Here is a 17,082-nt window from a genome sequence, read left to right as displayed (position 1 = left end):
AAGGGGAGGGTGGTGGGAAAAGGGGCTGGAGAGGGAAAGGGTGGGCAGGGCCTGGCATACTCTCCGAAAGATTCCAGCTTTATCCCGAAAGGCATCAAAAGCCACAGGAAGGGCCTTGTTTGTTTTTGTTTTGTTTTGTTCCATTTGCACTGCAGTGACGTGACAGGACCTGTATTTTGAAAGTATTATTGAAACTACCTTTGTGGAGGATAACTTACCTGAGGTACCTGACCAGGTGCAGGACAATCAGTCAGGAGGCAGCAGAGGAGTCCAGGGGAGAAATGCTGGCAACTTGTCCCAGAGTAGAGGCAGGAAATGGAGAGAAGTCGACCGATTGAAGAGGCTGTATTATGGGCTATGTGTCTATGTGTGCTCTGGGCTGAATTGTGAACGTTCAAAATTCACATGCTGAAGCCCTAACCCCCAGTACTTCTGAATGCAACTGGATTTGAAGACAGGGTCTTTAAACAGGTAATTAAGGTAAAATGATGTCACTCAGGGGGGCCCTAAACCAATATGACTGGTGTCCTTATAAGAAGAGGAGACTAGGACACACGCACAGAGGGAAGATAATGTGAAGATACAGGGAGGAGAAGGCCATCTACAAGCCAAGGAGAGAGGCCTCAAAAGGAACCAAATCTGCTGACACTTTGATCTCAGATTTCTAGCCTCCAGAACTGTGAAAAATAAATTTGTTGTTTAGGCCACCCAGTCTGTGGTATTTGCTATGGCAGTCCTAGCAAACTAATACACTGTGCAAAAAAAAATTTAAGTGAAAAGACTTCCCTGATGGAGCAGTGGTTAAGAATCTGCCTGCCAATGCAGGGGACACGGGTTCGAGCCCTGGTCCGGGAGAATTCCACATGCCACAGAGCAACTAAGCCCGTGCGCCACAACTACTGAGCCTGTGCTCTAGAGCCCACGAGCCACAACTACTGAGCCCACGTGCTACAACTACTGAAGCCCGCACGCCTAGAGCCCGTACTCTACAACAAGAGAAGCCACTGCAATGAGAAGCCTGTGCACTGCAACGAAGAGTAGCCCCCGCTCGCCGCAACTAGAGAAAGCCTGCGCGCAGCAAAGAAGACCCAACACAGCCAGAAATAAACAAATAAAATAAATAAATTAAAAAAAAAGATTTTAAATGAAGAATGAAACCTTTGAAAAATAAAAACATATACTCGATTTATTCTAACTGAAATCAGGGTGGTATATGATGGTAAAGTTCAAGCAAAGGAGCCTTTCTTCAGTGTTCCCAGCAATGGCTTCTGTAATACAATCGTATCGTCCCTAAAACGAGTAGTAAGAAATACAAGTAATATAAAATGTTAGATGCTTCTATTTTGTAAGACTTTTATAAGAATTTTAAATTGAATTGGTTTTTACTTTCTCAGTTTTCTAGCCTAGCCTATGAAATCTTCAAACATTAGATATAATTTGTAAGAAAATAGGTAAAGAATATGCATTATTAATGTTTATCTTAAAATAGTTACCAGAAGTGAAACATGTGCAAAATTTCATTGCACTTCTAATGCAAATATCTAAAATTACATCATTATTATCCATGGAGGCAGTCACTGAGTTATACACAATGGTCCTACAGTGCTTTCACCCAAAGATCATTCAACATATTAACAATGAGCATTACTTTTAGCAAGGTATGTTGGAAGGAAAAAATAAAATTTAAAAAGGGCTTTCTTTGGTGTAAGTTTTCTATTTTTTCCATATTCCACAGAAAGAAGAAAGAGCAAAATATCGAAAACCAAAAAGAAGTGAAAAAAAGCCTTGAACATCTTAATCTTGAATCGATATTTTTAGAAGCTGTGAATCGCTTGTTTCAAATTCTTAACACATCTGTTACTGCAAAAGGTTAAGGAAGTACAAAATGACTTGAACAATACCTTAGAAAATCGTATTTCCTTGAAGGAGAATGATATTGTCGTATTCACAGTCTCTACAACCAAAATACAAAATACAAAAAGTTATTGGCTAACGTCAGGTGATTTTTTTTGTTTGTAGTCCACAGTGCACCTCTTACAATTTTACTACTGGCAGAAGCAATCCCAAGCAAAATCGTAGAGAAATAATGAATCTTATACCCTGGCTACGATTCTCCTGTGGCTTCCTCTGCCACACTGAGCCCCTCTCAGTATCAGCCTATATCTCATCCCTCAGCGGATACAAACTTGTAAGGCCCACTGGTCTCAATAATGAATGAATGATGAACAAGCTAGTGCTAATATGCTTCATCCCAAGTTAGGTATATACATATTTATTGTTGCTGCCTCTTAGCAGGGAATGATAAAGAAAAATCTTCCTAAAGGTGGAGGAGAGATTTGGGAGGGCAGCCAGGATACCAAGTCTCCTTCCAATCCCACCACCGAGAAGCCTAGCTATGTAGTCACTTGAAATGCACAGCCATGGGCCTGGCCCTGAGGAAGCTGTGGGACAGAGTCAGAAATGCAGGAAAAACCACACTCCACTGACCCAGTCAGAAACAACAAAGGAGTGAACTTACAGGGTAGGGATAGAAAGAGAAATGTTCTGAACCTCTAACAAAAGCAGTATTGACCAAAAATCTTTCTTAAAGTAATATAAATAGTCAAGTGCAAACTGTATTGATTATTTTTCTCCAAGTTGGCTAAAGACAATCCTTACCAGCAAATGAATAGATTATGTCTACATCTATACCTTCATTTCTCACAAATAAGCATTTATTTATTTGCTTCTGGGAGTATTGTTATTAGGGGTACTAATACATTAAGATGTTGGTTCTTGAACTTAGTAAAGTGATCATATCTTCATGATCTTATGATCCTTCATTCAAGGCTAATCCAATTCAAATTTAATAGTTCAACCAATATTTATCGAAAGCCTACTATGTACCAGGGACTGGGGATACAAGGGTTAGTACAATACCATCCTTTCCCTCAAAGAGTTAAAGTCTTTTGGGGACACAGACATGCAAAGAAACCATTCCAAATACAATGTGCAATGAAAAGATGCAGTAAGGATAAAGGCAGGATAGCATTTTTGTTAAGAGTGATGGCTCTGGGACCTGAACTGCTTGGATTTGAATCCCAGCTCCTCTACTTACTCAGTGTGTGACCTTGGACAAGTCACTTAACTTCTCTGTGCCTCAGTGAAATGAGGCAGTGGATAATAACACCTACCTCATAGGATTATTCTGAGAGTGTCAACTGAAAAAAATGCACAGCCTATAGTTAAGAATTATGCTTTATTCGGTGGACGTACTGAGGACTTAAGCCTGGGAGACAGTCTCTCAGATAGTTCTGAGGCACTGCTCCAAAGGGGTAAGCGAGGAGCCAGAATATATAGAAGTTTTTCCAAAAAAAACTGAGGCAGTCGGAACATCAAAAGATTACTGTAAATTAAAGAAAAACCAAACCTCTCAAGTTCATGAATTTAGCACTTTTCCATGTATGGGAAGATGCAAGAGTCTGGGCTCACTGAATCATTCCTTTGATGTGCACCTTAACTATCTAGGGCCGGTATCCTGTGTTCTCCATCCTGAAACCCCTCAGAGTCTACCCTGGTGGGGGGGAAAGGGAGGGAAGGGAGGGGGCGGCTGCAGTGGCTGAAGCCTTGATGGCCACAACATTCTTTGTTTACTGATATGGCAGGTGACATTCTCTGTCCACAAGGGCTATATAAGTTAATACATGTAAGTGCTCAGAACAAGGCCTGGAACATAGCACTCATTAAATGTTATTAACATTCAAATGTCATTTATTATAACACTAAATGTTACTCCTTTCTAGACCCCCCTCCCATGACATCTTGCAAATAATAATGATAATGTTATGAATATTATAGTTGATGTTAATATTATTGTTATTGTGACAGTAGGTCCATCACAAAAGATGGGAAGGAAGGCAGGGGGTACATTCCAGGTGGCTGGAAAAACAGGAGCAAAGGCAGGAAGGTGAAAATCAGTATAGCTTACATGTATGCCTGCAAGGGGCTCAATGTTGTTAAAGCAAAGAAGCAGCAGCGGGCTTCCCTGGTGGCGCAGTGGTTGAGAGTCCGCCTGCCGATGCAGGGGACGCGGGTTCGTGCCCCAGTCCGGGAGGATCCCACATGCCGCAGAGCGGCTGGGCCCGTGAGCCATGGCCGCTGAACCTGCGCGCCAGGAGCCTGTGCTCCGCAATGGGAGAGGCCACACAGTGAGAGGCCCGCGTACCACAAAAAAAAAATAGAAGCAGCAGGAGTGCTAAGAAGTAAACCTGAAGAAGTAAGCGTGAATGCACTCAGGTTCCACACTAAGAGAATGGAGGTGATAGGGAAACATCCAAGGATGTGAAATGGTCAGAGTTTGTTTAGAGAGATGAGTCATATGACTGTATAGTAGCTGGATTTAAGGGGAGCACGGAAAGTCAGGGATATCCGTGAGAGCCCAGGAGGCAGTGACAGTGGTGAAGAGAAAAGGAGGTAAATGCCTCCCGTGACCTCCATCTCAGGTAACCTCCCTCATCATGCTCTGTCTCGTCATCCTGCTGCTTTCCTTGAGAGCACTTATCGTAAACTGAATCTTATTTCACTTTCATCTTTATCTTCTTTCGTGACCTAGTTACCATCTTGTTTCCTCCACTGGCCTACAAGCTCTATGAGGACAGGGGCTTTGCTTTGGCCACTTCTGAATTTCCAGCTCTTGGTACTACCTGGTCCCTGCATACCTGGCTCCGAGATCAGCTACATAATTTGCAAGGCTAAGCACAAAATGAAAATGGGAGGGCACTTATTCAGAAAGCACGGGAAACATCCATTAAAGGTACTAAAATATAAAGTCTTTTCCTTTCTTCCATAGTCTCTCTCCCCCTCTCTCTAGACTTGTCATGAGTTTTAAACTTTTTTTCTTTCAATTTTATTGAGATATAATTGACATATAGCACAGAAATTTAAGGTGTACAGCATAATTAACTTGACCTACATACACTGCCAAATGATTATCACGGTAATCCATCACCTCATAAAACCAAAAAAAGAAAAAGAAAGAAAGAAAAAAATGGTTTTTTTCCTTGTGATAAGAGCTTTTAGGATCTACTCTCTTAGCAACTTACAGATACACCACACAGCAGCGCTAACTACAGTCACTGCCATATTTTTTGTTTCCTAGTTAATGTATTCAAAATAAAACAAAAATTTTAATCATTAGCATGAATTTTGCCACTCCCCTTTATATCGTACAATGCCGACTGTATACACAAATATCAGAGCATTTAACTCTGAGGCAGAATCACTGAAGTTTCGCAATTTATATTTCGTGGCTCATTCCCAGAAGGTGCCTGAAGCTGATGAGGAGAAAGGGACCTAAGCCAGGCTCAGGAGGTTTGGAAGGAGGAAGAGAAGGTACCCCAGGTATGAAAGAATCCGAGGGAATGTTCCCTGGCACAGGGCGCAAGGTAAGTGTAGAAGCTCACAGGCACCCAGGGGCTGCTCCACAATGACCTGGGGGTGTGGGGGGGTACAACTGTGCAAAGCCTTGGCCTGACAGGGTCGCCCTCCCACATGCTGCCAGGTGCCTCATACCCCAGAGCGGGGCAAGGAAGCCAAATCGGGCATCTTTCTTTACCACGGGCCTGCAGATCCACAAGCGACCCTCAAAGGTTTTGCAACCTCTGTGCAATAACTCCACGAGCTGCCTGCCGCGGGGGAGACCGTCTGGCCCCCACCTAGTCACCCACTAAACAGTGCCGCGGTGCTGCCAGCCCAGGTGGGGCAGCCACTGCCATACCCCAGCCCGGACACTGCAGGATATACCATGCCTGACCCTGACCCTCCCTGCTCCAGGCCTCCACCAGGGGCACAGGGTGGCAGGCGTCACTGGATGGGATGAGAGGGGAGATGCCAGACAGGGCCCAGGGCACCAGCAGGTAGTGAGCAGCAGGGAGCCAAAACCTGTCCAGGGGAGGTGGGCACATACACCACTGTCCCATCACACTTTGTGTACAAAACACACGCTCAAAGATAAAATGACTAAGCATCTCAAGACTGTGATCCCAGAATAGTACACCCCAAATGTGAAGCCCTTCTAAGTATAGGGCCCTGGTTGTGAAGCAAACCCTGTCAGCTTTGTAGGAGGGAGGGAGGGAGGGAGGGAGATGGATGGGACTTGAGTTTGAGGAAGAAATCAAGAATAACTCCCAAGGGACTTCCCTGGTCGTCCAGTGGTTAAGACTCGGAGCTTCCATGGCAGGGGGCACGGGTTCAATCCCTGGTCAGGGAACTAAGATCCCGCACGCCACACTGTGCAGCCAAAAAAAAAAAAAAAAAGTAACTCCCAAATTTCTGTCTGGGGGAACTGCCCAAATGTTTACCAGGTCACGCGGGAAGGAGCTCTAACCTCTTCTGTGGAGTAGCCCTCTTTTTTCAACTGTTTTGTCTTTCTTTCTGAGAAAGACATATCTCCCACTCTCCTCTTATGGGAAGTTAGCTTGAAGCCTCTTGAAGGAGCCAAGAGAGAACCCAGGTAGAGTCAGAGAAGAGGAAGACAGAACCTCAGCTTAGGCCCTTCTCTGCTCTTCCCGAAAGGGATCCACGCAGCTCACCAGTGGTCCAGTCCAGGTCTCCTGGCAACTATGCAGGACGCAGGACCCAAGCCTGGGATGGTGTTATGGGGCTGCACAGTGTCCCCCCAAAAGATATATTCAAGTCCTAACCCCCAGTACCTGTGAATATGGCCTTATTTGAAAATAGGATATTTGTGGACAGTCAAATTAAGATGAAGTAATTAAGGTGGGCCCTAATTGAATATGACTGTGTCCTTATGAAAAGGGGAAATTTGGACATGCAGACTGACGTGCATAAAGGGGGGACCACATGAAGGCACAGGAAGAAGAAGGTGATCTACAAGGCAAGAGTCTCCTGGGGCCATCAGATCCTAGGAGAGAGGCCTGGAGCAGATCCTTCCCGAGAACCTTCAGAGGGAGCACAGCCCTACAAGCACCTTGATCTCAGACTTCTAGCTTACAGAACTGTTAGATGATAAATCTCTGTTGTTCTAAGCCACCCAGTTTGTGGTACCTTGTTACAGCAACCCTTGCAAAATCCTGAAAATAAGGCTAACAGACTTATTAAGTTTAAAACACTTTTGAAATATCCATTTATTTATTCATAAATGTATTTTTGAAAGAAATGAAGGGGTGTGTGTGTGTGTGTGTGTGTGTGTGTGTGTGTGTGTGTGTGTATAAGAAGTGGAGGGACTTCCTTCGTGGTCCAGTGGGTAAGACTCTGTGCTCCCAATTCAGGCGGCCCAGGTTCGATCCCTCGTCAGGGAACTAGATCCCACATGCACGCCGCAGCTAAGGAGTCCATATGCCGCAATGAAGATCCCACGTACTGCAACTAAGACCCGGCGCAGCCAAAATAAATTAATTAAATAAATATTTTTTAAAAATAAAAGAAGTGGAATGATTATGTGTCATTTTTATTTTATGTTCACTTGCCCATATTTTCTAAATATCATATCCTAAAAATGTATGACCTTTGTAACAACCCAAAAAAGGAAAGTTATTTTAAAAGTTGGTGAGTATGTTCCTTACTCATTTGATTCCCAAATTTTCAAGGGACGGTTGACAGCATCAATGCTTCTTAAATCAGAATGTCCTGAGCTCTAAGCCCATATATTCGGCTGCCAGATGGACATGTTTATTTGAATGTTCCCAAATGGCCTTGAGCCCAACGTGCCAAACCAGAACTCGCTATCCTTCTCTTTAAAAATCTGCCCCTTCCTTTTGCACACATCATTGCTGATAAAGGCACTTCCGTCCACCCAGTCAACGGCCCTGGAGCAGTTGTTGATTGATCTAATGTTTGCCTGCCACGTGAGATCAGTCAGCACTTCCCGCCTGTCCTGTTCCTCAATACGCTCTCTTCCATCTCTTCCTCTTTACTCCCAGGGCCGCCCTCGCGGTCCCTCAACAGCCTCCCAGCTGTGTTTCCTTCCATCCAAGTTTCTTGCCTCAGCCAACCCCACCTCCTTTTGAGACAGGCTGGGACCTGGGACCCTTTGCTGCAGTGCTTGCACCTGGACTAATGTCTCCTCCAGCAACAAAGCATAGAGAAACTGTAAGGGAGGAAAAATAACTGCATGCAGGCCCAGTTGGGGCAAATTATGTACAACAAGATACAAAAAGGCCAAAAAAAACCCCAACTGCCACTTCTGAAGAGCCGGAAGCAAAAACTGGGTGTCAGGAGCAAAAGCAGGGTACTGCGCATGCCCCCTGCACACGTCACCACCTAAGAGGTGGGCAGACCACCTAAGCCACGCCTCTGGTCAACCCCTGGCCAGCTCGCCCCACCTCGGGAAGGGAGCAAGGGAATCTGTTACGAGCAGGGGCTACTCATTGTTGCGGTGCGCAGGCTTCTCACTGCGGTGGCTTCCCTTGTTGCGGAGCACAGGCTCTAGGCGCACAGGCTTCAGCAGCTGTGGCACGTGGGCTCTAGAGCACAGGCTCAGTAGTTGTGGCGCACGGGCTTAGTTGCTCCGTGGCATGTGGGATCTTCCCGGACCAGGGCTTGAACCCGTGTCCCCTGCATTGGCAGGCAGATTCTTAACCAGTGCATCACCAGGGAAGTCCCTCTTATCAATTTCTATCGATCAGGGAAGGCTAAGAACTCTGGTCGGTAACACTTCCATAAGGACCTTAGTTATGTGCAAAAATGGAAATCTCAGTGGGTCATCCCCACCCACTAACAACAAGATGCAGGCCAATATTTTATGCATGACTTACATGTTGGCTCCTTCCCCCTTTTCTAGGCTCACCTCCAGCAATTCCCCACAAACACATTCTGCTCCAGCTACAAAAAAGATACTCCCCAAATAAAACATATTCCTTCGTGGCTAGATACGTTTGCATATGCTGTTTCCTCTCAGGGAATGTCCTTTTTCCTCACTCTCTGATGTTCTCAGACTCAAGATTCTAATAAAAGACTCTCTGAAGCCTTATCTGAGTTCTCCTGTCACAGTAAGTTGGTAACTATGCAGTTAAGACTAAGAGCATATAATCTATTAGCATTTATGACATTTCCTTGTAACATTTGTTCCCATGACTATTTTTCCCAGAACAGAGTGACCTTCTGAAGAGGGAGAACCTATCATTCAACTTTGGATCACCACAACCTAAATCATGACTTGCTCAAATTAGGTTCAACAGATGTTTGTGGAAGGCAGGGAGAGGAGGTGGGAAGAAGCAGACAGGCTGGGTTGAGTCTGATACATCTTTGATCTCAAGAAAGTGAAACCTTGAAAAGTCACATAAATGTCAACATAATCCCACAGAGATTAAGTGAAATAATTGTAAAGCTGTTGTATGAGAGAAATGGACACTTTTTAAACAACAGTAATCTACCAAGAGGATTTCTTTCATTTTTTTTGTTGTTGTTGTTTTGGTTTCTTTTTTTTTTTTTTTAGGCCACAGTGCAGGCTTGCAGGATCTTAGGTCCCTGACCCGGGATTGAACCCATGTCCCCTGCAGTGGAAGTGTGGAGTCCTAACCACTGGACTGCCAGGGAAGTCCCGAGGATTTCTTTCAAAGGGAAAGAAAGCATGGCCAGTGGAAGAGTAGTTCTTAAGAGTTAGGAGGCTACTCCATTACCAGATCTCCAAATGACCAAGGGCACGTTACTGAACCACTGCAGACATCGATTTCCTCACTTATAAAAATGACAGGACTATAAATAAAGTCAGGAACAAAACAAGGATCCTATTATGCACATGAATATTTAATCACCATAATTCTAGAATTCTCACGCTGAGCACTGTACTAAGCTTTTTAACACACATTCTCTAATTTAATCCTTAAAACCATGTAAAATAGGTTTCACTGTCCCCATTTCCCAGATGAGGAAAACGAGGTTGATAGAGCTAACCTCTATCAATAACACCCAAGGTCACGTTGCTGATAGGTGGAAAAGCTGGGACACAGACTCAGGTGTTTATGGCTCTGAGCCCAGACTCATAAGCAATGCCAGCTCCACAATGTGTATGTGGCTTGGGGGTGGCAGACAAGTTAGAGATGAGGAGAGTTGGTTGGCTGGGAGACATATCTTGAAGCTTCATTTGCATAACAAGCAGATTGGTTTACTTAGAAACTTTTTCTTTTGGCCACACTGCACAGCTTGTGGGATCTTAGTTCCCCAAGCAGGGATGGAATGTGGGCCCTCGGCAACGAAAGCGCAGAGTTCCAACCACTGGACCGCCAGGGAACTCCCAGAAACTTTTTTTTTTATTGACTGCTAAAAAATGTATAATCCAATTGATGTCCCTGTCAAAGCAAGTATAAGCCTTTCTGTCAAGAATTTTTATATTACTATCGTTCCATTAATTCTCTACCCTTATTTTCCATTTTTGTCCCAACTAATTTTTGTCTATCTAATTTATGTTATGTTGCTCAAATTAACGTATGCATGTAAACTGCCTGAAATCTGTTTTTAAACAAGAGACGGCACTGGTTACTTGTAAATAATTATAGGGGAAAACATTCAACTGCAATAGTAATTTTTTAAATGTTAATAAAAAACAATTAGGCTTGGGGGCTTCCCTGGTGGTGCAGTGGTTGAGAATCTGCCTGCCAATGCAGGGGACATGGGTTCGAGCCCTGGTCTGGGAAGATCCCACATGCTGCGGAGCAACTAGGCCTGTTAGCCACAACTACTGAGCCCGCACATCTGGAGCCTGTGCTCCACAACAAGAGAGGCCGCGATAGTGAGAGGCCCGTGCACCGCGATGAAGAGGCCCGTGGCCCCCGCTCGCCGCAACTAGAGAAAGCCCTCGCACAGAAACGAAGACCCAACACACCCAAAAATAAATAAATAAATTTATTAAAAACAAACAAAAAAAAAACAATTAGGCTTAAGTTTTTTAACCTAATAAAGTTTTTTTAAAACTTCTTTTTTAAAATGATAATGCCCTATACCCTGAGAAAACCATAATTCAGAAAGAGTCATGTACCACAATGTTCATTGCAGCTCTAATTACAATAGCCAGGACATGGAAGCAACCTAAATGTCCATCAACAGATGAATGGATAAAGAAGATGTGGCACATATATACAATGGACTATTACTCAGCCATAGAAAGAAACGAAATTGAGTTATTCGTAGTGAGGTAGATGGACCTAGAATCTGTCACACAGAGTGAAGTAAGTCAGAAAGAGAAAAACAAATACCGTATGCTAACACATATATATGGAATCTAAAAAAAAAAAAAAAAGGTTCTGAAGACATAGAGAATGGACTTGCGGACACAGGGAGGGGAAAGGGTAAGCTGGGACAAAGTGAGAGACTGGCATGGACATATATACACTACCAAATGTAAAATAGATAGCTAGTGGGAAGCAGCCGCATAGCACAGGGAGATCAGCTCGGTGCTTTGTGACCACCTACAGGGGTGGGATTGGGAGGGTGGGAGGGAGATGCCAGAGGGAGGGATATGGGGATATATGTATATGTATAGCTGATTCACTTTATTATAAAGTAGAAACTAATACACCACTGTAAAGCAATTATACCCCAATAAAAATTTTAAAAAATAAAATGATAATGCCCAATGTTAACAAGACAGAGATTAAACTACTATACGTATATATTGCCAGTGGTACAATGTATAAACTGATACAATCTTTCAGAAAAGTAATTCAGCCTTATGTAAACAAAACCACATAGATTCAAACCATTTAAGCTCAGGAATCTCCCTTGGAGTTATGTGTTAACTCCTTCTTCCAAACATGAGAATATTCAAATCTAAAATATGAGAATATTTATATATGCATTATAATATTATTTATAATAGTAAAAATATCAGAAGAAGACTAAGTGTCTAATAGGAAAATAGTTAAGTAAACCAGGGCACACCCACTAAGGGAGATGTTTCATTATGTAACATTTATACTCTGATTTTTAAACCACATGGATTATCTGGTCAAATAATTAAATAAATTAATTTTTAAAAAGAAAATAATTAGGGCTTCCCTGGTGGCGCAGTGGTTGAGAGTCCGCCTCCTGATGCAGGGGACACGGGTTCGTGCCCCGGTCCAGGAAGATCCCACATGCCGCGGAGGGGCTAGGCCCATGAGTCATAGCCACCGAGCCTGCACGTCCGGAGCCTGTGCTCCGCAATGGGAGAGGCCACAACAGTGAGAGGCCCACGTACCGCAAGAAAAAAAAAAGAGAAAATAATTATAGTACAGTATACTTACAACTGCATAACAATATGCATGAATGAAAAAATGAGAACAAAATGTTCTTAGAAATATGATTCTGTGACTTTTTGATTGTTTTCATTTTCTAGTTTTTGGTAATGTGACAATATGATATATAGAATTTTTTAAACTATTTAAAATGCTAGTTTAAAAATTATTAAGGAAAAATTCATGGGTTTGCAATAAGCGACCTCTAAGTTCCTAAAGTTTGAAATTTTATGATTCTGTGAATAATTCCAGGGTGGAAAAAAGGGGAGAAAAGACACTGAGGGAACGAATGTAAGTGCATAGAAAAATCTATTGTGTTTTTATGAAAAATAATAAATGTAATATTTAGAAACAGAGAACCATAACCAAGGGTAAATATACAGTATTAATCTGAACAAGGTAAAAATTTTAATATCCCTTCAAACACACCAAATAAGTGTCATCTTAATAACAATCCAGTAACATAATTGTAAAATATTGTTTAAACTGCTAAAAGAAAAACTTTGGATGGAAATAAAGAATTATTATCAGAAAAGGAACTTCACATTTTTAATGTATTTAATTTTCATAGCATTCTCATAAGGTATTATACTCTATTCTGAGGGTAATACGAATTGAATGCTTACCTCCCTTCAGAGCTCTGCAAAAAGAATAATCATCGTCAGATCCTCGGCAAATAACTTGTTTGCGCACTGGGAAATTCACGGACTTAAAAGATACATAGATATTGAAATATAAGCTTTTTATGTCTCTTCCTTAAAAAGAAAAAAATTTCATTAGCCACTCAAATAAGGTATTTTTTAATAAATATTTAAAAACCAACATTTAGTGTATACTTAAAATATGCCCTGTGCTTTTCCTACATTATTTCATTTAATTATGACAACTACCTATAATGTGGATATTATTACCCTGTTTTGTAGACGAGAAAAGTGAAGTTCTGAGAGGGCCACTAGTTGATTGTAATCAAATAGAATGTTCCACAGTGAGAATTATGTGGGCTATGCCTAAAAATAGAATAACCTATATTTTTGAGAAAACTATCAAATGAAAATATAAAATTTCCAGTTGTAGTCATAGTTCCACTAGGAAATTCAAAAGAGAGGGAAGAGAAAGGAAGGGTTTTTTTTTCCTATATATTTATTTATTTATTTTTGGCTGTGTTGGGTCTTCGTTTCTGTGGGAGGGCTTTCTCTATTTGCGGCAAGCGGGGGCCTCTCTTCATCGCGATGCGTGGGCCTTTCACTGTCGTGGCCTCTCTTGTTGTGGCGCACAGGCTCCAGACGCGCAGGCTCAGTAGTTGTGGCTCACGGGCCTAGTTGCTCCACGGTATGTGGGATCTTCCCAGACCAGGGCTCGAACCCGTGTCCCCTGCATTGGCAGGCGGATTCTCAACCACTGCGCCACCAGGGAAGACCAGGAAGGTTGTTTTGATGAAAGATTTCTTGGAGAACAAAATTGAACCTTTTGATTAAAAATTAAATAGATGAGCTATTTATTATTTCCTCAGGATCTCTTTATTACCAATGAAGATGGAAAATTCCAGGAAGAAATGCATTTTGCTCAACTCTTCTAAGTTACTCAGTTGGCCCAACTGGACAAGATGCACAATCTTTTTTATAATGAAAACAATTATTGTAACCACTACCTCATGGAAAGTATTTTCCTAATAAGGTCACCATGACTCATTGTAGCCATAATAAAAATTAAAAAAAAGTTTTTCCATCTTTACCTTGAACTTGGCTATGCAGAACAGAACTGCTAGCTCCTTCCTCAAAACCCTGTCCTTCCTTTGGTGTTGGCGCTACCACTCTCTTCTTGTTGTCCTCCAACCGTTCTGCCTTCTGACTCCTCTCCCCAGTCTAGCTCACTGACTCATCTCTCTTAGGATTCTAATCTCAGTGCTTCTCAATTTTCACACTGCACACTCTCCCCAGCTTTAAATACCACATAGGGTAATAACTCCCAAATCTTCATCTTTAGTCTCAACCTTTCTTTTAAGCATCTGTCCCCTGTGTGCATTCAATATCTCTACTCAAATGTCACTTATTACCACACCCAAAAGATCCAAAATTGATTTCCTTATCTTCATCACCAAATCAGCACTAGAATTCCTAATCCCGGTCGATCCTACTGGTGTCCCTTTTATCCCCATTACCACTATCTTAATGCAGCCTCTCGTTACTCTGAGCCTAAAGTACCAGCAAACTTCCTTACTTGTCTCCACTTCTCTACTTTCAGGGTAAAGTGTAGAGAAGAAGAACGTTATACAGTCTGTTTCAAACAGTGGCCCCGTGGCCCACGCCACGGGCATGGACCTGAACCTTTCTCAAAGCAGGGATGTGTATAGAAGTTGAAGAGCTGTTTTCACAAGGGATGCCTTGAGATACAAGCACATGGTAGCGTGGCATCCAATGATAATGCAGAACAAAGAATCTTCTTCCATTTCTGTGTGGAACACACTATGATTCCAGTCTTCAATGATTCCAAGAAAGGAAGTGCTGCTTTGACATCTCAACCCTTTACATCTTGAGAAGCTTCTTGCCCTTAGATATCACTGTGGTCATGTTAGGCACGTGAACAGTGGTTGAAGTGAGGTACCACTTGCATGGCTCAGCAGGCCAGAGATATCAATGTGGGTGTTCGAGTGAGAGACAAGAAACATGGTGGCTCTCGGGGGTTTAGCGAAGAAGACTGTTTTTGAGCTCACCTAACACAACTTTGGGAACTTCTGAAAATAACGTTGAGGAAGGCTTATGAACCAGCTGTATATGTCAATTAGTTAATAGTGACATATAATTTATTAGCAAGGCTATGAAGTCTCAAATCATTTCCATTCCCAACCTATTTTTGGTACAAGATTGATCTTATAGCTCTTACTGAATTTAAGTAGCGATAGGGCCACAAAAATAAGGTTGATTTCTATAAATGTGGCCCACATTTTATACAGATGTTCTAGTATATTTTAGGGAAACTCAGGTCATAACTACAAAGCATCATAAAAAAACATGACTCAGGGCTTCCCTGGTGGCGCAGTGGTTGGGAGTCTGCCTGCCGATGCAGGGGACATGGGTTCGTGCCCCGGTCCGGGAAGATCCCACATGCCACGGAGCGGCTGGGCCCGTGAGCCATGGCCGCTGAGCCTGCGCGTCCGGAGCCTGTGCTCCGCAACGGGAGAGGCCACAGCAGTGAGAGGCCCGCGAACCACACACAAAAAAAACAAACATGACTGAATCATTCTTTCATTACTGAATTAATATCATGTTATATAAATGTCATATTTAGTAAGTGATTAGGGTATTTGTGGTGGCCATGGAGGTGTGCTGCTTAAAACTCCCTTCCAAAGAATCTGTGTGGAGGAGGGCCGTGGGCAGACAGCCACCAGCTACTGCACTTTTAGATATATCTTAGCACTCATCCGGAGGCCAGACTCGAACAGTCTGCTCCTATAATGACCGAGCACAACAAGGACACTAGAGCCAGCCTACACCTGCCTATCATGGGACACGTGTAACAGGCAATCATTGCTCTAAGACTCCCCACTGACCTGGCTGAGGATGTCTCAGGGATGCATTTTGGTCTGATGACCATCCTACCAAATTCTCCTTCCTTCTCTCTCATTTCAAAGGTATCGGACCAACACTTCAATCTGCCTCCTCTCCTTGCCTGCTCTAGCTTCCTCTTTCCTTTATTGTTCACAAACATTTCCCCCCCAAAAATCCTTTGTATGTCTAATTCCTTCTTGGTATCTGCTTTTCAGAGAACCCTAAGTGAAACTGTGTTGTATTATTATTACTTGGGTCTGGAAGGCCTGTTTCCTGTGTGTTAAGGGGAAGGGGCTCACTTGAAAATGAGGTCATTCATTATGTAAATAATCACTTTTGCAAACACCTAGAGGTTAAGCACCCCACATAGACCGGAAAACAAAACCTGAGAAAAGAGGAAGAAATTGTAGAGCCTTTGTTGGGCAAAAATTTAGATTATTTTAGGGGATTAAGAGATACAAACTACTATGTATAAAATGAGCAACAAGGATATATCATATAGAACAGGGAAATATAGCCATTATTTTGTAATAACTTTAAATGGAGTATAATCTGTAAAAGTACTGAAACACTATGTTGTACACCTGAACTCAATATAGTATTGTAAATCAACTATACTTCAGTAAAAAAAAAAAAAATGTAGATTATTTATTTCCCCCTTGGCCAAGAAAGTGGAGCAAGTAGCTCATTGTTCTTTCCTCTGTGCTACCACTAAGCCTTATTGCTATCATTTCACTTATCGTACTATATTATCTACACATCTGCCTCTTCTATTGCACTGAGAGATTCTTGAAGGTCAAGAGAATGTCTTATTTATCAATGAATTCACAGCACCTAGCATAATACTTGAAATAAACTATACATTTACTAAGTATTTTTTAATGAATAAATGAATGCAGAAACAAAGTATCAAGATACAGGTTTTCAGGAAAATTAAAGCATAAGTTTATCGTCTATCATTTCTAGATTCTCAACTACCCTTTTTCCTGTAAGCTGGAGAACTAAAATCAGGGGGATATGTTTCTTTAGTTTATTTATGGAAAAGCACATTTTAAAGTATAAGCTCCAAATATAAGCTAGGATGTAAATGATAATAGTGATCATGAAAACAACGATGATAATGATGATGATTACAACCGAATTTCCTGGGATCCTTACAGGCAACAGCTGACCGGTAGGAGAGGATGAAACTTCTGTGCGTTTTCACAAACACTCAGATCCAGCCCAATGCTATCACCATCACCCAATTAACTTTTATAAGATGATGGCAAGTAAAATCATAGAGAGGAAGAAGAAGAAATAACACAAAACAAAACAAAAATCATTGC

The 17,082-nt window shown here is 42.2% G+C and overlaps 1 protein-coding gene across 2 annotated transcripts in view; it reads right to left on the bottom strand.

Moving 5' to 3' along the window:
* Positions 1-1,180: 1,180 nt before the first annotated feature.
* LY96 (lymphocyte antigen 96) overlaps positions 1,181-17,082 on the bottom strand; it is a 30,603-nt gene continuing 14,701 nt past the window's right edge. The window contains exons 3-5 of one of the 2 annotated variants that reach the window (XM_030859540.2): positions 12,836-12,964; positions 1,902-1,954; positions 1,181-1,290 (exon numbers count right to left, since the gene is read on the bottom strand). In XM_030859540.2, coding sequence (XP_030715400.1) covers positions 1,192-1,290; positions 1,902-1,954; positions 12,836-12,964 — 281 coding nt within the window. In that variant the 3' untranslated portion in view covers positions 1,181-1,191. Of the gene's footprint in view, positions 1,291-1,901; positions 1,955-11,573; positions 12,126-12,835; positions 12,965-17,082 lie in introns of those variants that run through there. The other variant, XM_030859539.2, reaches the window with a different exon arrangement.

Source organism: Globicephala melas, chromosome 17 (assembly GCF_963455315.2).
Source record: "Globicephala melas chromosome 17, mGloMel1.2, whole genome shotgun sequence".
NCBI lineage: Eukaryota > Metazoa > Chordata > Mammalia > Artiodactyla > Delphinidae > Globicephala > Globicephala melas.
The sequence above is the reverse complement of the archived record's forward strand: the minus strand, read 5'-3'. Positions and strand labels throughout refer to the sequence as shown.